This window comes from Canis lupus, chromosome 14 (genome assembly GCF_048164855.1).
Source record: "Canis lupus baileyi chromosome 14, mCanLup2.hap1, whole genome shotgun sequence".
Taxonomy (NCBI): Eukaryota; Metazoa; Chordata; class Mammalia; order Carnivora; family Canidae; genus Canis; species Canis lupus.
The window spans coordinates 2,702,858-2,725,794 of NC_132851.1; the positions used below are offsets into that span (position 1 = coordinate 2,702,858).

Genomic DNA, 22,937 nt, shown 5'->3' on the forward strand with positions numbered 1-22,937 from the left:
ATATCATAAACCACAGCCTCAATAATTTTAACCTAGAAAAGCATTCAAGCAGGTAGGGCTAAACAGCCACATTAAGGACATTTGCCTGAATATAGTTTCTATCATTTATTCATTGACCCTCTGCTTAAGCCAGATGTTCAATATGCAGTGGTGAACTGCACAAACACAATTCTGATTCTCACAGAGCACACACATGAAATACACTGGTACTAGAGAAGTAAATCCGCAGATAAATACAATTACTAACTGTGGTTTAAAAAAAAAGCCTGGGTGGCTCAGTGGTTGAGCATCTGCCTTTGGCTCAGGGCATGATCGCAGAGTTCCAGGATTGAGTCCCACATTGGGCTCCCTGCAGGGAGCCTGTTTCTCCCCCTGCCTATCTCTCTCCTCCCTCTCTGTGTCTAGCATGAATAAATAAATAAAATCTTTTAGAATAAATAAATAAAAATTTTTAAAAGGTGAGGGGCTGCCCTGAGTTTCAAAATAAAGCTTGAAACTTTATTTTGCATTCATCATTTATCCAAATAAAACTGTTCTTCGTTCATATGAAAGAATGGAATAATACTCATATTTTATGGTATTCTCTGACTTGGGAAGCACTAAAGTATATGGAAAAGCTTTGAAAGTAGACAGGAGTGAGCTTTAACAATAAAATATTCCCCCTCTATTGAATGGCTGTAGATTATAATTTAGATTTGGAAAAGAACAAAATTGTTTAACCACAAAAGTTTATATACAACAGTGACCTACAATTGGTCATATTCTGATAGCTTCTACATCAATACCTCTTTTTTTTTTTTTACATCAATACTTCTTTTAAAATTTTAAACCATTTATAATATCTTATAGTTACTTTGTCACTGACTTTATCTGCCTCCTCCAGAAGAAGCTCCATGAGATTAGGTGCCAATCTGGTTTGCTTTCCATTTTACCAGCAGTACCCCCCTTCTTATATGTACAAAAGAAAGCAGTGAATAAGTGAACAAATGAATAATCACAGAAAAATCAACAGAAAGGACCTAATATAGGCCTTCCCAAAAGAATAACATTTAAGGTAAGATTCAAAGGTCGGCTGGAAATTAACCAGATAAAGAGCATCCAGGCACAAAGAACTATCTGTGCAAAGGCCCTGAGGAGAGAAAGAGCAAATCATTCTCAAGAAATCAAAAGATCAGTGTGCCTAGAATAAAGTAAGTGAAGAATACGGTTGAATACAATATAGTTGCAGATGGATGCGGGAGCCTAGTAAATGAAGGGCATCAAAACCAAAGTGAGGAAATTGGGCTTTATTAGATATATAAAAGAAGATCTGAGAAGAATTTTAAGCAGAGCAATAACATGACCTAATTTATAAAGATTTTTCTGGCTGCTACATCAAAGCTAGATTATAGGAAAGCAAATATAAATACAGGCAGAACAATTGGAAGATTATGTTAATCTACGCACACAAGAAATTGTACTGGGCCTATCATTTTATTTTTTGTATTTGTGATACTTTGACTCTGGGACCTGCTGACAAGACCTCCACCACCATCCTTCTTGGGATTAGCCCATTCCTAGAGATAACACCTATGAGTGTACCCAATCAGGAGTCCATATCCCCAAGCAAACCAATTAGAAGTCCATATTGCCAACCACCTCCAAGAGCCACTATTTCCCTAACCTCATCAACCCAGAGCCATATACCAGACAACTAGTGATTACCCTACACCCCAGAACCCATTGAAATCATTCAAACTAACCAATCCTAAACCTGTTCACCTTATCTCATCCATTCCTTCCCACAGAACCATGATAAAAGCTCTTGCCCATGTTTTCCATTCTCTCCCTCTGCCTCCTAACTGACCTTAGTGCTTCCCTGTATAAGCCTTCCTTGCATAGCAGGCTTACATCTCTTAGGATCTATAACAATTTATCTCCTGACCCACTGGTCTCACCAAACCAAAAAATAATAATACAATCTACATTTTTAAAAAGAGATGTGGTAAATTGGAGTGGGAATAAAAGAAAAGAGAACAAACCCAAGAGATATTTTCAAGGTACATTCAACAGAATTTGATAATGATATAGACTGGCAAGTTAGGAAACAGGAAGCAAGTCGTCTTCCGTGTTTTATTCACTATGCCTCCTTTCAACCGCAAACTGAACACAAATTTAAGACTGGCAAATTAAGATTAAAATTTAAAGTTGTCATTAAAAAAAATTACAGATATAAATATGCTCAGAGAGTTCAAGATCTGGGATTTCTAACTCAAGCTGTTTCCACTGACATAGATATCATTCATTCAAATTCATTCATCATTCATTCATGTATCATTTTAAAATAATTGGCTTTCACTGAACAACATATATGAACTAATGGCAAAAGCAAGGGAGAAAAATGGGTAAACTTTGGTGACAAGAAAAGCCAGTCAAGGCAATGGGGAATCCCTGAAGAAGTTTATGCAAGGGACGCCTGGGTGGCTCAGCAGCTGCGCGTCTGCCTTCGGCTCAGGACGTGATTCCGGAGTTCCAGGATTGAGTCCCACATTAGGCTCCTGCATGGAGCCTGCTTCTCCCTCTGCCTATGTCTCTGCCTCTCTTTGTGTCTCTCATGAATAAATAAATAAAATATTAAAAAAAAAAGTTTATGCAAGAAAATAATACAATTGAATAGCATTTAAAGAGGATTATCCTACGAAAGACTGTCAGGTGACACTATTCATTTCAGCTGGCAAGTTAACTATACAGTTATTTAGATACCCTAACATCTGTTTTTTTAACCACACGTTGATTCTTAAAACACTAGAGAGGAGGCAGTTTCCTTCAAGACAAAAGCTCTGTTATTTATAGAATTTTAAGCAACACAAAAAATTTAAATTCAGCCACAATTCCTAAGAATCTTGACTAAGCCTCTGTACAGATTTACATGACATATGAGAACCCAGCAATTCCGTATATTTTTGGCCTGCTAAATAGCCAAATATGACTTAGAAAATTCCACTGGGTGGAGGGACAAGAAAGACTCAAGTCAAATTACTGCATACACCCAGAAGCAAAGGTGAAACATGATGCCTTGATAACTGGTGTGACAATCATGAGCCATGTTCCATTCCTTTCCTATGCCATCTCCCACTGCTTCCTTCTCCTGTCCCGTATATTCATTTCCCTTCCCCTATTTAACACCTTCAACCCAGTGAGACTATGTATCATCTTCCAGAACTTTTCTGGGGGGAGGGGGCAGTGTTGCCTCTCATCCTGTGCCTAAAGACTATATCCTTTCTATTCCTATCTCCTTTTCACACCTCCTCTACACCCTTTATCCTGACAGTCTTCCTCTAGTATTGTGATTCAAAATAGAAACAGTATAAAATGAGAAGAAAAAAAACAGAGAGAAAAATGGAAGAAGCACTACAAACTCTTCTTGTCTATTTGCACCTTATATAAACATTATTCATGGTACAAATTATTTGTAGTGAATCATTATGTTTAAGCTTCTTGTAGAAATTCAAACATTAATTTTTACTGCCTAAAAATTAACATTTTTATACAAGTTGAATTTATCTTAATTGAACAAAACCACGTATTGTTAAAAGTATTTTTATTTTTATTTTTTAGAGCAGATTTAGGTTCACACCAAAATTAAGTGAAAGATAGAGATCTCCCAGACACTCCCTGCCCCCACTCATGCATAGCTTCTCCCATCATCAGCATCCCCCTCCTGAGTAGTACATTTTATACAACTGATGAATCTAATCTATACTAACACATTCTTAACATCCAAAGTCCTACTGTACCTTAATGTTCATATTAGGTGCTATATATTCTGTGGGTTTGGACAAATGTATACTGATTATATCCACCACTATATTATCATACACAGTAGTTTCACTGCCCTAAAAATCCTTTCCACCCTTCTAACACCTAGCAACCACTGATCCTTTTATTGTCTCCATAGTTTTGTCTTTTCCGGAATGTCAAATAGTGGGAGTCATACAGTATGTAGCCTTTTCTGATTGGCTTCTTTCATTTAATAATAAGCATTTAAGTTTCCGGTTTGAGAGCTTATTTCCTTTAGTGCTGAAAAACATTCCATTGTCTCTTTATGCACTCACCTACTGAATGACATCTTAGCTGCGTCCAAGTTTTTGGTAATTATAAATCAAGCTGCTATAACCATACATGTGCAAGTTTTTCTGTGAACATAAGTTTTGGGTTTTTTTTTTTGAAGATTTTATTTACTTATTTATGAGACACACAGAGAGAGAGGCAGAGAGAGACACAGGCAGAGGGAGAAGCAGGCTCCATGCAGGAAGCCCGATGTGGGACTTGATCCTGGGACTCTGGGATCATGCCCTGAGCCAAAGGCAGACGCTCAACTGCTGAGCCACCCAAGCATCCCTGAACATAAGTTTTCAACCGCTGCTGGATCATATGGTTAAAAGTATGCTTAGTTTTATATGAAAACAGCCAAATTGACTTCTAAACTGAATGTACTACTTTGCATGGCCACCAGCAATGAATGGAAGTTCCTTCTGCTCCACACCCTCACCAGTATTTGGTCTTGTCAGTATTCCAGATTTGGCTCCTTTTAATAGGTGTGTAGTGGTATCTCATTGTTGTTTTAATTTACATTTCTCTGATGACATAGGATGTGAATCATGTTTCCACATGCTTATTTGCCACCTGTATATCTTCACTGTGAAGGTGTCTATTAAGGTCTTTGGCATACTTTTTAATTTTGTATTCTTGTTAAGTTTTAAGGATTCTTTGTGTATTCTGGACAAGAATCCTTAACAGATAGGACTTTTTACAAATATTTTCTAAAGTCTTCCCTATGAGCATGTGATAATTAAAATACTAAGAAACAGCTATTTTTCATTACATAAATTTCATTAACATCCTACCATCATAATAGTGTTCTAAACTTAAGAAGGGTAACACAGTGTTTTTACAAAGGCCATATGAATATTCTCCTATGAAAACTGAACTGTTCCCAATATAAACCTAAATCATAGCAATTTATTTCTTGGCCAATCCAAAAATGAATATACATATACATGAATTGATACAAATTGCCAAAGTTTATTACAAATCCTTCAATATGGTGATTTTCAAACTCTGGGGAGGGGGAAGGAAGTAAGGCCCTTACTAACAGTGTTTAAATGGGATTTTATCCAGAAACATCAGCAAACAGAACAGGTAGGAGAGGGTACACTGGTGGAAGCCTCTGAGCAGCCCAGCTAAACATGTGCTATTCCCAATATATGGATCACCTCTTCTCTTTGCCCCCCAAATCTAAGTCATCCAAAGTTACTCAGTTTGTGTATGACCTCCTAGCTTTCTAGGACCTTGTAGCTTTCTCTGAATCTTCAATGTCAAGATATTAGGTTATCTTCCAACTTACACAGTACCCCATCTTTACCTCATCACAGCTCTTATCACACTGTATTAAAAGAGCCCATCTAGTTATCTGCCTCTTCTGACTGAAAGTCTCTCTAAAGTCTAAGACTTATTCTTGTTGTATCTCCTGTGAGCAACACATAAAGGCTACTGTCAGCAATATGTACTCAATATATATTAGTTGAATGAATAAGGAAGTGATTGTGTGCCTTGATGGTAACAACACATTTCTCTTGGTTTAGATATGTGAAGTTCCTTGAGAAGTGTAAAGACCAGGAACATAGGAGCTGTGTCAACTGTGGCTCCCTTGTACCCACATTATCTAGCACAGTGTGTTCCAAGTATTTGACCAGCTCCTATCTCCACCTCTAGCAATGCCTTGAGAGTGCTTCACTTTGAACTGTTGGAATCTTTTGTGTAGATTTTGCTCTCTTCAGCGCTGGCCCTGGAGTCAGCAAATGTGAGTTATTATAGCATCCCAGTCCCTAACTAGCTGTGTGATCCTCGACAATTTATGTCAAAGCTCTAGGTTTCATTTTCTGTTACCTGTAAAATAGTTCTAAAATATGCTTTAGCACCAGGAGCCCTTCCCTCAAATAAAATTTTAGAATGAGTCCCGCTATAGAGAAAAGATAAAAGCAATGACTAAAGTTTCTCATTCTGCTCAATTCTTCACTGTTTGAGGAGAATATCCCCACCTCCCTTAGAACAGAGTACATCTGTAAAACTCTAAGCTAATAGAGACCTAGTCTAGCATTAACATTCTATGATTTATATATTCAACAAATATTTATTAAATGTCTACTCTGTGCAAAGCATGGGACTAGACACAAAAGATTCTGTAATAAACAATGCAGATGGGCTTCCTCAAATATTTATGCCAAAATGCAGTATTAAACACATGTTTAATATTTACTAAAATGAACAAAGAAAATTTAAACACCCTCTGGTCTCGTTTTAGAGTGTAGAAAGCAAGACAATGTGCCAAGTGCTTAACTAGCTCAATAGACTTTATTTCAATTTCAGAAATGCAAATCTTGTTTTCTCTAACCAAATTCTACAGCTGTAAGTGGGAATTTTTCAATTTGTATTGATTGCTTGCAAATCACTTTTATTTCAATTTCCCATAACACGTCTACATTAACACCAGTAGTAGCTGAAATGTAATGCTTGTTTCTGTCATTTCCTACTTTATTTTTCACTTGCCCTATCTTTTAGCATTTTTAGGATCTTTTAACCTATTAATTTTTCTGATCCTTTACTACTTCATATGAATACTGAATCTGGAAGTGAAATCCAAAAGGCATGAGCCATTTTTTACCAGTAATTGTTTCATCCATCTATTTATTTCATTCAACAAATATTTGAGACATCCCTACTATATACAAAGCATTCTGCCATAAAGTAGTACAAAATGGGGCACCTGGGTGGCTCAGTCAGTTAAGCATCTGCCTTCAGCTCAGGTAATGATCCCAGAGTCCTAGGTTCCAGCTCCACATCAGACTCCCTACTCAGTGGGGAGCCTACTTCTCCCTCTTGCCCTCATCCTGCCACACCCTCTGCTTGTGCTCTCTCTTTCTCTTTTTCTCTCTCTCTGTCAAATAAATAAATAAAATATTAAAGATAAATAAAGTGATACAAAATTTCTAGAAATGTATTCACATTTTTCTTCCCCTTTTATTCTTTCCCCTTAGTAGTTTAAAGTATATAACAAGAACAAAGACTAGATTTCCCTAGGGTTCCCTCAACCTATAAGGCTCTTTCATATTCCTTATATATACCATATCCATTCACATTCACTCAACAAAAAAGTACAATGCTAGGCATTGTATGTGGTAAGAAATAGGACTCCTCTCAGGGAATGAGGTAAGGATAAGATAGTGAAGACATTTCAGAAGGAGAATGTGTATGACGGTGTCATCAGAAGTAACAGAAAAAGAAACAAAGATGACTCTTAGTTTTGTTGTGAAAGACTAAGTGCTGATGCCATTAACAGAACAAGAATTTGCAAGGCTTCTCTGCAACAATTAAAAATTTGATCCAAGAATCTTAAACGTGAAGTTCCTTCTGGATATTGTCCAGTTGAATCACCCAGACAAGAATCAGTAATACTTGTATTTGAATAACCCTATATGGCAAGGTCCAAGAGCACTTAGTAAGATATAATCCCAAATTCACAGAATTTAAGAGTCAGGTGACAGAGAATGCAAGTAAACATTAAAAAAGAAACACAGGTAAGAGAGAAGATTGGAAACATAAGCATAATTATAAAGGATCTTATATGCTATCCTTAGGAGACTGGACCTATCCAAACAATAGGAAAACCACTTAAGGTTTTAAACTGGGAATGTTTGACTAGGTTTCCATTTTAGAAAGATGACTCTAGCTTTAGGGTAGAAAATGAGTTGGAAGAGCCAAAAATGAAAGCAAAGTGAACAGGAAGCTAAGAAAGAAATGTAAGCAAGAGCTGATCAGTCCTAAGATGTACCAAGGTTAGAGGAAGATATGTATAACAAGTAGTAATTGAGACCCTGCCTTCCCTAGAGCACACTCAATTAAAATCTCTAAAGGACAACACTAGTCCCTAAATTACATTTAACCATAATAATAAAAATAATTACAGCAACACCCAAGTATTAAGAATCTGATGGGGGCAGCCCAGGTGGCTCAGAGGTTTAGCGCCACCTTCAGCCCAGGGCATGATCCTAGAGACCTGGTATCAAGTCCCATGTCAGTCTCCCTACATGAAGCCTGCTTCTCCCTCTGCCTGTGTCTCTGCCTGTCTCTCATGAATAAATAAATAAAATCTTTAAAAAAAAAAATCTGATGGGACTAGCACTACTCTACGCTCAATCTTTCCTCTTCTACATCAAACTGGGGACCACATTCTTATCAAGTTACCAAATTAATACCAAGGTCTGGGAAAATTCAAATTATATACTTTGATCAGGGAGCTGAGGAATGTATTATACTTTCCTATAACCACTTAAACTTCCAGTTATGCAGAATTAATGGAAATATGCAACATAACCTAAATATATAGCACACACTAAAGAAAAGCAAAACTGAACAGACTCAAGAAACAAAATTCCTCTAGGATTATTCAGTCACCTCATTAGCCAAAGGACTTATATACATCTTATATACTTTTGGAAGAATAAGTTTTTCTCTTACTAACAGAACCTTGATTAGATTAGGGGTAACAGTGTGTCCAGTCTCCCCTAAATCAGCAGCTGTAAGACGCCATGTGACTCAATCAATTTTGATGAATAAAACATAAGCTGAGGGTTTCTGGGATAATTCTTTCCTGCTTTTTCCCTTTTCCTCCTGCCTGAAACGCAAACATAAGGCTGGAGCAAGAGCAGCCCTCTTATAACCATGAAATAATAAGCACAGGGATAACGATCACATACTAAGGATGGTACAATGTAAGAAAAGAAGCCTTGACAGTTGTTACTTTGTTGCTGCTATACCAGCCCTACCTGTAGACCTTTTGTAAAAGGGAGAGTAATAAAATCTCTTTTTAATTAAGTAACTATAGGCTAAACATAGTCCTAATTTATAAACTCTGCATCTCTGACTGGGTTATTTAATAGGGCATATAAGACCCTTTAGGATCAGCTCCATTTACCTTCCCAACTCATTTCACACCAATCTCTGTCTCCCACCTTCCAGTCAGACAATTCTAAACTTTGTCAGAACAGCACACCCATTGAGCTCTTTTTCACCTCTGTACCTGTAATTCTCTTTACTTTCTCATCCCTCCATTTCTTCACCCAATTTTAATGAACTCTTCCTCAGCATGCCAGACTTCATAACTCCTGGCTGGAGGAGGTGCTCTGCTTCCTTCCTCTCACATCACCCCACGTAGCAGTAAGCATAGTGACAGTGCTATATTACAGCTATTAAGTATCTGTCTTCCCCTAGATTACCAGCCCCTCAAGAAAAAAACAGTATCTTAGTTCTCTTGATATTCCTAGATCTTGGTACAGTACCACTGGGAATGCTCAGTAAGCATTTGTTGAATGACTTAGAGTTATATAAATCATAGCTGTTTTTAATTAGTAAAAATATATATATATATATAAAAGACTATGAAATGACCGCCCCTTAACAATAAAAAATTATTTTCACCCATAAGTTTGCCCCCAAATTTTTATCACATGTTGCTTTATAATATCATTTCTGCTCTAGAACTTTAAATCCTAAAGACAATCCTACAAAACTATCCTCATCTTCCCTGAAGGATTAATCTCACTTCAGACTCAAAGTCAGAAAACTAACCAGATGACCAAAAAACGTATTTACTTAACATTATTAGCAAAGTCATCAAAATGAAGGTAAATAAAATCTCTTCATACCTGTCACATTGCTGCATTATGGAAATTTCTTTAATTATTTCCTGAAGATCCGACTCAACAGGTACTTGTTTTATTGCCACAACTTGACCAGATTCCTTATGTATTGCCTTAAATACACTTCCATAAGATCTAAAAGAAACCAAGACATTTCTTTATTTTTTTCCTTTCAAACATCGTAAGAAAAATCTACAAATTTTGCATGTATAATGGTGATAAAGTAAACAAATAAGAAAAGTGACTTATACCTTAGCTTTAATGTTTCAATTATATACTTAAAATCTACTAAAATCATCAAATTAATACATAAGGATTTGCTTTTTTTTATGAATGAAAAAAAAAGACTTAACGGTTTGTCAACTCAAACAAATGCAGCATTAAGAAGATATAAATGGAAATTAAAAGGATGAAATGTAGAATAAAACAGCCAAAGTCTCAAGTCAGGAATAAAGGCAAAAGCAAAATCATCTCCAGAATATCAAAGTCCCATGCCTATGCAGACTATAAAAAAGGGAGTGAAACCCTCAGCTGAGGACCACACTATACCAAAGTTAGAGAAGCAGGGAATCTGGTTTCCCCTAAGTCATACATCTAAGGTCTCCTCAAACATGCCTTTCTCCTCAAGAGCAAGACCATAGGCTTACATAAATAAAATGAGTAACAGGATCCAATTTCCACTTGCCAAAAAAGCATCTCTGCTACAACTCTTGAAACTTTGCCAATTAAATATTTATGTGTTCTAAAAAGCAGAAACAATGAGAGAGAGAAGCCATATATACTTTGGTGTGAATTAAAAGACAAACTAAACCATGCTACCACTTACTGTTCTTATTGTAAGCCAGATACTATGACTGTTTTTACATGCATTATCAAATTCAATCCTCTCAACTGTAAGGTAAAATAGTACCATCACCATTTTATAAGATGAGGAAACAGATACAAAGACAGAATTTAAACATATAAGGATTCCAAAGATCATATTCTTCTCACTATATCATTTCTACAGAAGAGAAAGAAATGTATTTTATCCTATCCTGTTTCTTTAAGCTTTCCAAAGTAATTTAGTTTGATACTCACACTTTTGTGTGTGTGTAGTCCTAATTTACACACACACACACATATCCCTCCTTAAAAATAATATATGTATGTATACATGTATATGTATATAAACCTGAATGTGTGTATATATATTCCCTCAAAAGTCAATAAAGAATTTAGTGCTGGATTTTACATATCATGAATTAAGCAACACCATCACTCCCTTCTAAAGTCTCATCACTGCAAAAGAGAAGCTGGGAACATTTTGTGGTTCCCAAAATTCCTTTCCCTGAGTAGATCCCAGTTAAGAATTTGACAATGAGAAGAATATGCATGAAATATGAATGACAAAAAGTTAAGAAGAAACCATCAATCTTCAGATGTAGTTGTAGCAGATGCATTGGCAGATATGACATACACAGCGGCTTCCTACTGAGCTTCTGATAACCACTACACTCCTGCTACAGAATGAGATAGTTGGCAGGAGCTTCCCAAAGATTCTTGATTCCAGCAGATTCTCAGTGAGCTATTAAGAAACATCCACTTCAGTGTTTCAGGTTGAGATATTCAGTGTTAGCTTCTCTGACTTTCAACAGCAGATTTGATGACCTTTGCATTTGTGGCCCTTCCACAAGTCATTTGAGCTTCTAATTTTATAATGTCTCTATACCCAGAGTACATATAGAGTAGCTTTTCTTTTCTTGACCAAGCCCTGCTACCAATAGTTTTTGATACTGGAAGTGGTTCCAAGGGAAAGAATCTTAAAGATGAGAATCTTGAATTAGTTCTTTGTTAGACCTGAAGATAATAATGACTTCAATGCAAATAACAAATAGAATATTGACAGTTTATGGCATTCAGTGGCAAAACAATTATTTAAATTATTATTCTTAATTGTCTGAATTCTAGGTAAAGCTTTAAAAGACCAAGTACCTCTATCAATAGCATTATTTTCACCAATGCTACGGTGGAAATAAGAGTACAAATATTAAAGAATAGGCTAGCTGGAAAAGTTATATAATAAATATAACAAGCTCAGAGCTTAAACTTCAGCTCAAGACTAAGAATCAGAAAACTTCTGAAGACCCCAAAAGAATTTCTTAATTCTTGTAAGCACAAGGCTAAGAATTCTGAAAACAAATTCAAGATCCAATCTAAGCTGGAAGCTTAGACTGCAAACTAAATTCACAACGTCACCAGATCTATTCTGTTAAATTTAGACTTTTAACTATTAAGAGACATACCCAGAGAATTGGTAATGGGACACTTAAGAAGATATTTATTAATCTGACTGCCCTGAACCTCCCCCCGCCAAATCTTACCAAGCATCCTTTGCCGAGTGAAAGCATCCCATCTCGGTTCAAGATGGGCCTCACACTGCCTAAAGACTCCATAATGACCTCATCTGAGGCAGTCATTTTCAAGGGAAAGTAAATCCTCCTCCACCACCTCTCATTGCTCCTACTCCTCTAACTATACTCCAATCTCCATACATCAGAAGAATGAAAATAAATCTGATGCAAGAGCACCTACTACTATTCATACCAAAAAAGTTGTAAGATTTTGTCAGTTTTTATCAGCAGAATTCTAAAGAAGATATATGGGAATGGATTCCAAGATTTCCAGAGAGAAAGGCATTCTCTGTGATGGATGCAAGACCAGGAATTCCAGACTCAGTGTTATCTCTAACAGTTAGGAATGTCCCTAACAGTACGCTCAGTTAGTTAACTGAAACTTGGACTCTACAATGACCTATGTAAAAATGCCAGCAATCCTCAGTATACATTAGAGGAAGGAGATCAAAAGTTCAGGTAGCTCAAGTACTGGAATGGATATATCATATATGACTTGTTCACCCAATCTCTATGTTCACTGAAAGGATCCAGAGGATACTCCCTTAACTAACATCACTGGAAGATCCACAGTGCAGGTCAGAGATGTCAACAGTGGAGCTCTCCAATTTTAATGAATGATGGGAATCATAAAAGAAGTGAAAAGAACTAGCAATATCTTTCTACCAGAGATAAAGAGGGCATGGTAACCACTACGGGTAGCAAAGTAAGGCTGAACTTTCTTTTTTTATACATCTAGTTCTTGATATTAAACTTACACTGGATTCATAAAAATAATTGCAATTATGTGTCCTCAAAGACTTAGCTGGGTTTTTTATTTTTAGTAAAATGCATAGAATATAAAATTCACCATTTTATACTTTAAAATGTGCAATTCAGTGGCATTTTAGTGCATTCTCAATGTTGTATAACTATTACTTCCATCTAGTTCCAAATCATCTGGAATCTGCTTTTTGGTCTCTATGGACCTATCTATTCTGGATTCTTCATATAAATGGAATCATGTAATAATGTGATTTTTTGTATCTGGCTTCTATCACTGAACAGAATGTTTATTCATTCTGCAGCATGTATCAGTATTCCATTGCACAGATATATCACACCTTATCTATTCACCAGCTGATGGACGTTCCATATTTGGCTCTTATGAATACTGGTGCTATGAACTGGTATCTTTCTTTTTTATGATTTATTTATTTGACAGAGTGTGCACGTGCCCACACGAGTGGGGGGAGAAGAAAAGACCTCTAGCAGACCTCCCACTGAGCATAGAGCCCAACATGGGTCTCAGTCTCACAACCCTAAAGTCATGACCTAAGGTTAAGGATGCTTAACCAACTGAGCCACCCAGGTGCCCTGAGCTGTTATTTTTTTTTTTTTTAAGATTTTATTTATTGATTCATGAGAGACAGAGACAGAGAGAGACAGAGAGAGAGGCAAAGACACACGCAGAGGGAGAGAAGCAGGCTCCATGCAGGGAGCCTGACATGGGACTCGATCCCCGGTCTCCAGGATCACGCCCTGGGCTGAAGGCGGCGCTAAACCACTGAGCCACCCAGGCTGCCCTAATTCATAAACAGATATCTAACTGTCCTCCCATGTTTTCCATGGTAATTGATATAATTAAGTTTTAACCTCTTCAGGGGTCAATTCACATAATTTAAATTTTATTATAAAAGCAACTACTTTTGAATTCTCAAGTGAGTTGTCATTAGAGCAGCATGTAACAGTCTCTTTAATTCTTTAAATTGTTTCTCTATCGTTGGTTGTCTTCTCTCTTATTTCGAACACTTTTTGCTCGTTTTGCTTTAGTCAAACTCAGAAGAGGTTTAACTATTTTATTGACCTGCTCAAAGAAAATGCTTTTGTGGGGATCCCTGGGTGGCTCAGCAGTTTGTCGCCTTCCTTTGGCCCAGGGCACGATCCTGGAGTCCCGGGATCGAGTCCCGCGTTGGGCTCCCAGCATGGAGCCTGCTTCTCCCTCTGCCTGTATCTCTGCCTCTCTCTCTCTTTCTCTGTCCATCATAAATAAAAGAAAGAAAGAAAGAAAGAAAGAAAGAAAGAAAGAAAGAAAGAAAGAAAGAAAGAAAGAAAGAAAGAAAGAAAATGCTTTTGTATTTATCATTCCTAAATTTTATTTTCTATTTCATTATTTAAATTTTTTCCTTTATGAATTCTCTCTTAATTTTTTCATATATTTTATTATTTTTCTAAGTTCATTTATAAGCACTAAGTTTTTTTCTTTTCTTTTGGTCTTTCTTTTTTAGTAATGAAGGTATTTAAAACTGAATATGTTCCCCTAATTACTACTTCTCTGGATCCCACAGATAATGGTATGATTTGTTTCTTTTTCCTTTTCTAAATAATTCACAAATTCCTCTTCAATCTACAGGTTACCTCAGATTATGTGTAAATTCCAATAACTATGGGTTTTATCATATTGTAATTATTTTTCTCATTTTAGTAGAGTATAATCAAAATTGAGACAGAGACACTCACAATCTTTTTTAAAATTTAATCAATGCTCCATGAACATACCAAAAAAAGGCAGAATGCCAAAATATATGTAGTTATAAATATATAAATATATCTATAAATATATATTTATATATTTATAGAAATATAGATATATAATCAAGCTTATTGGTAATATTTATACCTTCTATGTCCTTTTTTCTGTTACTCTCATCCAATTCTGAAAGATATAAATGAAAATATCCCATAAACTTTTATTAGATTCCTCTGACATTTCTAATAGTTTTCCTTGACAAATTTAACTGTCTTGGTGACTGACACATATACATTTCATATATATTGTCTTTTAAGTCATTACCTTATGTCCCTTGTTATTTTTTATTTGGATATTATACATCTTTATTCACTTAAGATCATTTAAGTAATTAACTGGATATAAATATTACTCCTATTTCTTTTTATTTTTATTTGTGTGAATATCTTTCTTATCTGGTATCTCTAATAGGAAATATCCCTCCATTTTCACCCTTTGTATTATACAGGCCTCTTATAAATAGCATATGGCTAGATTTTCCATTTTAATTGACCCTACTAATTTGTCTTTTATTCTTTGATTATTTTTTAAGATTTACCCACTTGAGATAATGTGCTTGAAAGAGTATGGAGGGAGGGCAGATGGAGAGCAAAACTCCAAGCAGACTCCATGCTAAACACAGAGCCCAAGATGGGGCCCAATCTCATCACCCGGAGATCCTGACCTACACCAAAACCAGAGTCAGATGCCTAACCAACTGTATCACGCAGGTGTTCCTTAATGGGAGAACTGACATTTAGTGAAAAATATATTTCATTTTATTCCTTCCAACTTACACTTAGCTCATTACTTAACATTTTTGTTTCTCTTTTTTCCTTTTCCTTGCTCTCCCTGGGTTACACCATTTTAATTGTTTTGTGTTTTTTGTTATTTTGAAAGTCCTTCTACAATTCATATTCATAAATTATTTTAAAATCATATCAACTATTCTGGTCTCACTGAGACACTCTATCTACATCTATTTACATCTATTACTCATTTTTCCCCAAATGAGTCCAAATGTCCTAAAAGATGGCCTTATGTTCACTTGCTTAACAAAGTTCAAAATAACATAAGAAAGAAATGCATTTAATACATTTAACCTACTGAACATGGTAGCTTGGCCTAGCCCATCTTAAATATGCTCAAAACACTTAACACCATGCTATAGTTGGGCAAAGTCACCTAACACAAAGTTCATTTTATAATAAAGTGTTGAATATCTCATGTAATTTGTTGAAGACTGTGCTGAAAGTAAAAAACAGAACAGCTGTATGAGTATGAAATGGTTATATCAATTGTTTACCCTCACTTGCATGGCTAAGAGCTGTGGTTTACTTCTGCTAACCACCGCCACAAGAAGAGTATCATACTGTAGATCATTAGCCCAGGAAAAGATCAAAATTCAAAATTCAACACATGGTTTCTACTGAATGCATGTCACTTTTGCACCATCATAAGGTTGAAAAATCATAAATCAAACCATGTAAGTTGGGGGCCATCTGTATATACCAAATTTTCTTTAACCATTTAACCATCAATGGAACACTTATGTTGTCTCCAAGTAAATAATGGTGCAGTGAACACAGATGCAGATATCTCTTCAAGACAGTGACTTTGTTTCCTTCATATATAAATATATTTATCCAGAAATGAGATTGCTTGATCATATGGTAGTTCTATTTTTAATATCTTGAAGAACTTCCATACTGTTTTCCATTGTGGCTGCACCAATGTTCATTTTCACCAACAGTGCATAGCAGTTCCCTGTTCTCCAAATTCTCACCAATATTTGTTATTTCTTGTCTTTTTGATAATTACAATTCTAACAAACATGAGGTGATATTTCACTGTGGTTATGATTTAATCTCCCTGATGATTAGTGATGTTTCGTGTATCTGTTTGCCATCTGGATGTCTTCTTTGGAAAAATAACTATTCAGATCCTCTACCCACTTTTTAATTGAAATGTTTGGGGTTTTGCTATTAAGATGCATGAGTTCTTTGTATGTTTTAGATATTAACCTCTTATCAGATATATCACATGCAAATATTTTCTCCCATTCTACAGGTTGCTTTTTCATTTTACTGATAGTTTCCTTCACTGTGCGGAAGCTTTTTAGTTTGATGTTGTCCACTTGTTTTTGTTTTTGCTTTTGTTGCCTTAGCTCTGGGTGTCAAATCCAAAAAGTCATGTCAAGACCAAAGTCAAGGAGCTTACTGCTTATGTTTTCTTCTAGGAGTTTTAGGTTTCAGGTCTTACATTTAAATCTTTAATCCATTTTTTGTTGATTTTTTATGTATGGTATAAGACAGAAGCCCAGTTTCATCCTTTTGCATGTGGCACTTTTCCTAACATCACTTATTAAAGAAACTATCTTTTGCCCATTGCCCGTTGCCCACTGAGGTAACTGTGTCCTAAATTAATTTGCTAAATATGCATGGGTTTATTTCTGGGCTCTCTATTATTTCATTATTCTATATATCTGTTTTTATGCCAAATCTTTTTTTAAGATTTTATTTATTTATTCATGATTTTGATTACTACAGTTCTGTAACACAGTTTGAAATCAGGGAGTATAATGCCTCCAGCTTTACTCTTTATTCTAGTAATTCTTTTAGCTATTTGGGGTCTTCTGTGGTTCCAGACAAACTGTACAAATATTTGATCTTCTTCTGTGAAAAATGCCATTGGTATTTTGTTAGGGATTTCACTGAATCTGTAGATTGCTTTGGGTAATAGGGACATTTAACAATATGAATTCTCCTAATCTATGAGCACAGAGTATCTTTTGATGTATGTGTCTTCAATTTCTTCATCAATGTCTTACAGATTTCAGTATACAGATTCTCACCTACTTGGTTAAATTTTTCCTATTTTCTCCTTTTTGATATAATTATAATTCATTTATTGCTTTATTAATTCTCATAACTTTTTTGGTGTATTCTTTGAGATTTTCTATATATAATATCATGTCATCTACAAATAGAGAAAGTTTCACCTCTCCCTTCCTCATTTTGATATTTTTATTTCTTTTTCTTGCCTAATTGCTCCACAACTAGGACTTCCCATGCTATGTTAAATAAAAGTGGTGAGCATGTTCATCCATGTCATACAACTGATCTTAGAAGAAAAGCTTTCAGTTTTTCATCTTAAAATTTTGATGTTTGCCATGGGCATGTCATATATGACTTTTACTGTGTTGTGTTCCCTCTATACTACTGCTATTCAACTGAAGAAAAAATACTCTAGTGAAGATTAATATTACACAGTATTTTATCATTTTCTGTCATTACCTATGGCTGCTTTCATATTTTTTGTACTTACCCTTCTCCAAGTTTCTCTAATACATCAAAAACTTCTTCAGGTTGCTTAGTCAAACTGTCTTCACTCAGCTTTTTTAGCTTACTGATAAGAAAGAAAAATAAAAAAAAATATTTTCCTTAAGACCTTTTATAAAATTTTTAATTTTATTTTTAAGAGGCAATATGTTCATAGTTCAAAAATCAAGCAGTATAAAAAAAAATAAGGCAAACAGTCTCCTTCAACCCTGTTCTTAATCTGCCCAGAAACACCTAAGATAACTAGTTTTATTAGCTTCTTATGAAGGCTTTATACAAATATGAATGTATATTTTATTTCTCCCCCTTTCTAACACACAAGATAGCATTTTAAACATACTCTGTCTATCCACACTATTAAATACTTTGCCATTCTTACTTAACATGTAGCCTATGTTGGAGATTTCTACAACACAAGTACATAGAAAACATCCTCATTCTTTTTTTTTTTTTTTAAGATTTTATTTATTTATTCATGAGAGACACACAGAGAGAGAGAGGGGCAAGACACAGGCAGAGGGAGAAGCAGCCTCCATGCAGGGAGCCTGACATGGGACTCGATCCCAGGTCTCTAGGATCATGACCCGGGCTGAAGGCAGCGCTAAACCGCTGAGCCACCCAGGCTGCCCTCATTCTTTCTTTTTTACATCTATATCCTATACTATTACAAAGATGTAGCATCTCTTACTCACCACTCACTTATTTATGAATATCTAAGTTCATTTTGCCATTATAAACAACACGGCACTGGATAAATGTATACCTAAATCAATTGACACATGTGCCAGTATTATCTGCAGGATAAATTCCCGGAAATGAAACTGTAAAGTCCAACAACTACACATACATACACACAAAAAAATATATAAGCATATATGTTGATAAACAAGCATATATATACTATAGGCATAATCATATGTCATAACAATGCAATGTAACTAATAAAATCATTATAATAACTATATGCTAATTACTAAAGTTATTGATTACATTTTATATTTTATCTACTATAACTGTACATTATATAAATATATATGTATGTTGATAGATATTAGCAAAGTGCCCTTCAGGGGGCTTGTACCAATTTATTCTCCTACCACTAGCACATGAGAGAACCTCTTTTTTTTACAGTTCCACCAACAAAGTACTTAACTATATATTTGGATTTCAGTCAACATGTCAGCTAAAAACTTGTTACTCAGAATAGATTTAATTTACATTTCTTTTATTATGAGTGAAACGGAGTATCTTTTAATACTGTTATGAAACTAGACCATCTATTCAATTTCTTTGCTCATTTTACTACTGATTGGTTTTTTTTAATCTTTTTCTTATCTGTACACAAGGTAAATTATTAGTCTTTGGTTAGGCTGCAAATATTTTCACTTGTATTTTGACTTCACTTATGAGGCTTTAGTTTTATACTTTGACTGCATGCTGTAATAAAATGTGTTTTTGTTTTGTTTTGCCTTCTTTAAAAGTCATCTGCATGTATGGCATATGCAGATAACTAAAAGAAAGCAGTAAGAGGATTATTCATGGTGTACTTGATGGACCAAAATTAATTCAGTAAAAATGTAACATCACATATGAAAAATCAAAATAAGTTTGTATAAATAAAGAAAAAGTGACCAGAATGTAGAGGTAAACAGGGTCAAGTTTTTAAAAAAGCTTTACTTAAAAAAAAAAAAATCTTTGTAAATAATGTTAGGAATTCTATTTAAAAATGATCATTTCCCATAAAGAACATCTGAACAGACCTATTACTAGTAACAAAAGTGAAATGGCAATCAAAACATTACCAAAAAAAAGTCTAGGGCCAGATGGATTGACAGGTGAATTCTATCATTTAAAGAATAATTAATGCCTATTCTCCTCAAACTATCACAGGAAATAGAAGAGGAAGAAAAGCTTCCTAATACATTCTACAAGGTCAGCATTACCCTGATACCAAAACCAAAGACAATACAAAAAATGAAAACTATAGGCCAAATTCCCCAGTTGAACACAGATGCAAAAATCTTCAACAAAATATTAAACACATACAAAAATATATTAAAAAGATCATTCACCATGATCAAGTAGGATTTATTCTAGGGATGCAAGGATGGTTCAATATTTACAAATCAATCAACATGATACATCACATAAACAAAAGATAAAAATCATATAATAATCTCAACAGATGCAAGGAAAGCATGTAACAAAATTTGCCAACCATTCATAATAAAAACTCTCAACAAAGTGGGCTTAGAAGGAAAAACTCTCAACAAAATAGGCTTAGAAGGAAACATCTCAAATAAAGGCTTTTTATGAAATACCCACAGCTAATATCACACTCCATGTAAAAAACTGAGAGCTTTTCCTTGAAAATCAGGAGCAAGACAACGATGTCCACTCTCACCACTTTCATGCAACATAGTACTGGAAACCCAAGTCACAGAAATCAGACAAGAAAAAGAAATAAGAGGCAACCATATTGGTAACGAAAAGTTAAACTGTCACTATTTGTAGGTGACGTGACACTGTACATGCAAAATTCTAAAGACTCCACAAAAAAAAACTACTAAAAGTAAGAATGAATTCATTATTGGAGGACACAAAACTAATACTAGAAATTGGTAACATTTCTATACACCAAAAACAAAGTAGCAGAAAGAAAAGTTTAAAAAGCAACACCATTTATAATTGTACCAAAAAGAATAAAATATCTAGGAATAAACATAACCAAAGAGATGAAAAATATATACTCCAAAACCTATAAAACATTAATGAAAGTTATTAAAGATGACACAAATAGAAAGATATTCCATGCTCATGGATTGGAAGAACAAATATTGTTCAAATACCCATTTTACCCAAAGCAAACTACATTCAATGCAGTTCCTATCAAAATACCAATAGCATTTTTCACGAAACTAGAACAAATAATCCTAAAATTTGTATGGAACCACAAAAGACACTGTAGAGCCAAAGCAATCTTGAGAAAGAAGAACAAAGCCAGAGATACCACAATTCCACATTTCAAAGCTGCAGTAATCAAAACAATATGGTACTGCTACAGTACATAGACACAGAGATCAATGGAATAGAATAGAGAGCCCAGAAAAACTCACAGTTATATGGTCAATTAATGACAAAAGAGGAAAGAAGATATGATGGGGAAAAGACAAGTCTCTTCAAAAATTGGTGCTGGGAAAACTGGATGGCTATATGTAAAAGAATGAAACTAGATCATCTTTTAATACCACACATAAAAATAAACTTGAAATGGATTAAAGATTTAAATATGAGAACTGAAACCATAAAAATCCTAGAAGAAAAAAAAAAAAATCCTAGAAGAAAACAGGCAGAAAACACTCTGACATTAACCATAGCAACATTTTTCTAGATGTCAATTTGGCAAGAGAAACAAAAGCAAAAATAAACAATTTGGACTACATCAAAATAAAAACCTTTTGCACAGCAAAGGAATAATCAACAAAACAAAAAGAAAACTTACTAAATGGGAGAAGATATTTGCAAATAATGTATCCAATAAGGGGTTAATATACAAAATATATAAAGAACTTACACAACTCAACATCAAAAAAACCCAAACAATCTGAATAAAAAATAGGCAGAGGATCTGAATAGCCACTTCTTCAAGGAAGACAGATGACCAACAGACACATGAAAAGATGCTCAACATCATTAATCGTGAGAAATGCAAATCAAATCCACAATGAGTTATCACCTCACACCTGTCAGAATGGCTACAATCAAAAACAAGAAATAACAACTGTTGGCAAGAATATGGAAAATGGAACCCTCATACACTGTTCCTGGGAATGTAAATTGATACAATCACTGCGGAAACTTGTATGGATATTCCTCAAAAAGTTAAAAACAGAAATACCATATGATCCAGTATTTCTACTGAGTGTTTACCCAAAGAAAATGAAAACACTAATTTAAAAAGATACATGGACCCCTATGTGTATCATAACATTATTTACGATAGCCAAGATATGGAAGCAGTCTAAGTGCCTACCAGTTTTGGAATGGGTAATGAATGTGCGTTACAGACACACACACACACTAAAATATTACATAGCCATAAAAAAAGGTGAGATGTTGCCATTTCAGATGCCAAGGATGGACCTACGGGTTATCATGCTTAGTGAAACAAGACAAATTAAGGTAAAATTATATGATTTCCCTCATAAGTGAAATATTTTTTAAAAAATGAATAAATAAAAATCAGAATCAGACTTATAAAATACAGAGAAGAAACGGATGGTTTTCAGAGGAGACGGAATGGGAGAACTGGGCAAAATGGGTAAAGCAGAGTAGGAAATACAGGCTTCCAGTTATGGAATGAGTAAATTATAAGAATAAAAAGCACAACATAAGGAATATAGTTGGTGATATTATAATAGTGATATATAGCAATAAATGGTGTAGCTATACTTGTAATAAGCATAACATAATGTGTAAACTTGCTGAGTCACTATGTTGTACACCTGAACTAACGTTAACACTGTGTGTCAATAATGCTCAAAAAAAAAAAAAAATCATTTCCCCTCAAATGCAGTAGAAAGAAGATATGCGGTGAGCAAAATTGGGGAGGGAAACTATAATTAGGAGCAGATTCAAAATACGGATCCATAGAATACAGTATTAGCAGTAAGAATGAAGTTATTCAAAATATTAAAGAGATTATCAACAGGAACTGGTTTTGATTAAATAGGATTTGATTTTTAAATGTCTAAGAAATAAGATCAAAGAGAAAACAGATCCCAGGAAAATATATTTAAGAAATGAAGACATTAAGGACAAAAAGGTAGTAACTGACCATGTTAAAAGCTATTGGAAGTTCAAACAACTTAAAGATTTTAAATGTCCAATACAGAATTTCCACTTCCAACCATAAGAA

The 22,937-nt window shown here is 34.7% G+C and overlaps 1 protein-coding gene across 8 annotated transcripts in view; it reads right to left on the minus strand.

Moving 5' to 3' along the window:
* Nucleotides 1-22,937, minus strand: part of STK3 (serine/threonine kinase 3) — a 375,543-nt gene that overhangs the window by 221,133 nt on the left and 131,473 nt on the right. For 4 of the 8 annotated variants that reach the window (XM_072773995.1, XM_072773990.1, XM_072773998.1 and 1 more), the window contains exons 2-3: nucleotides 18,006-18,086; nucleotides 9,744-9,872 (exon numbers count right to left, since the gene is read on the minus strand). The exons of 1 other annotated variant lie outside the window; for it this stretch is intronic. In XM_072773995.1, the coding sequence (XP_072630096.1) occupies nucleotides 9,744-9,760 (17 nt within the window). In that variant the 5' untranslated portion in view covers nucleotides 9,761-9,872; nucleotides 18,006-18,086. Of the gene's footprint in view, nucleotides 1-9,743; nucleotides 9,873-14,789; nucleotides 14,826-18,005; nucleotides 18,087-22,937 lie in introns of all 8 variants that reach the window. 3 more of the 8 variants (XM_072773997.1, XM_072773991.1, XM_072773992.1) reach the window with 3 other exon arrangements.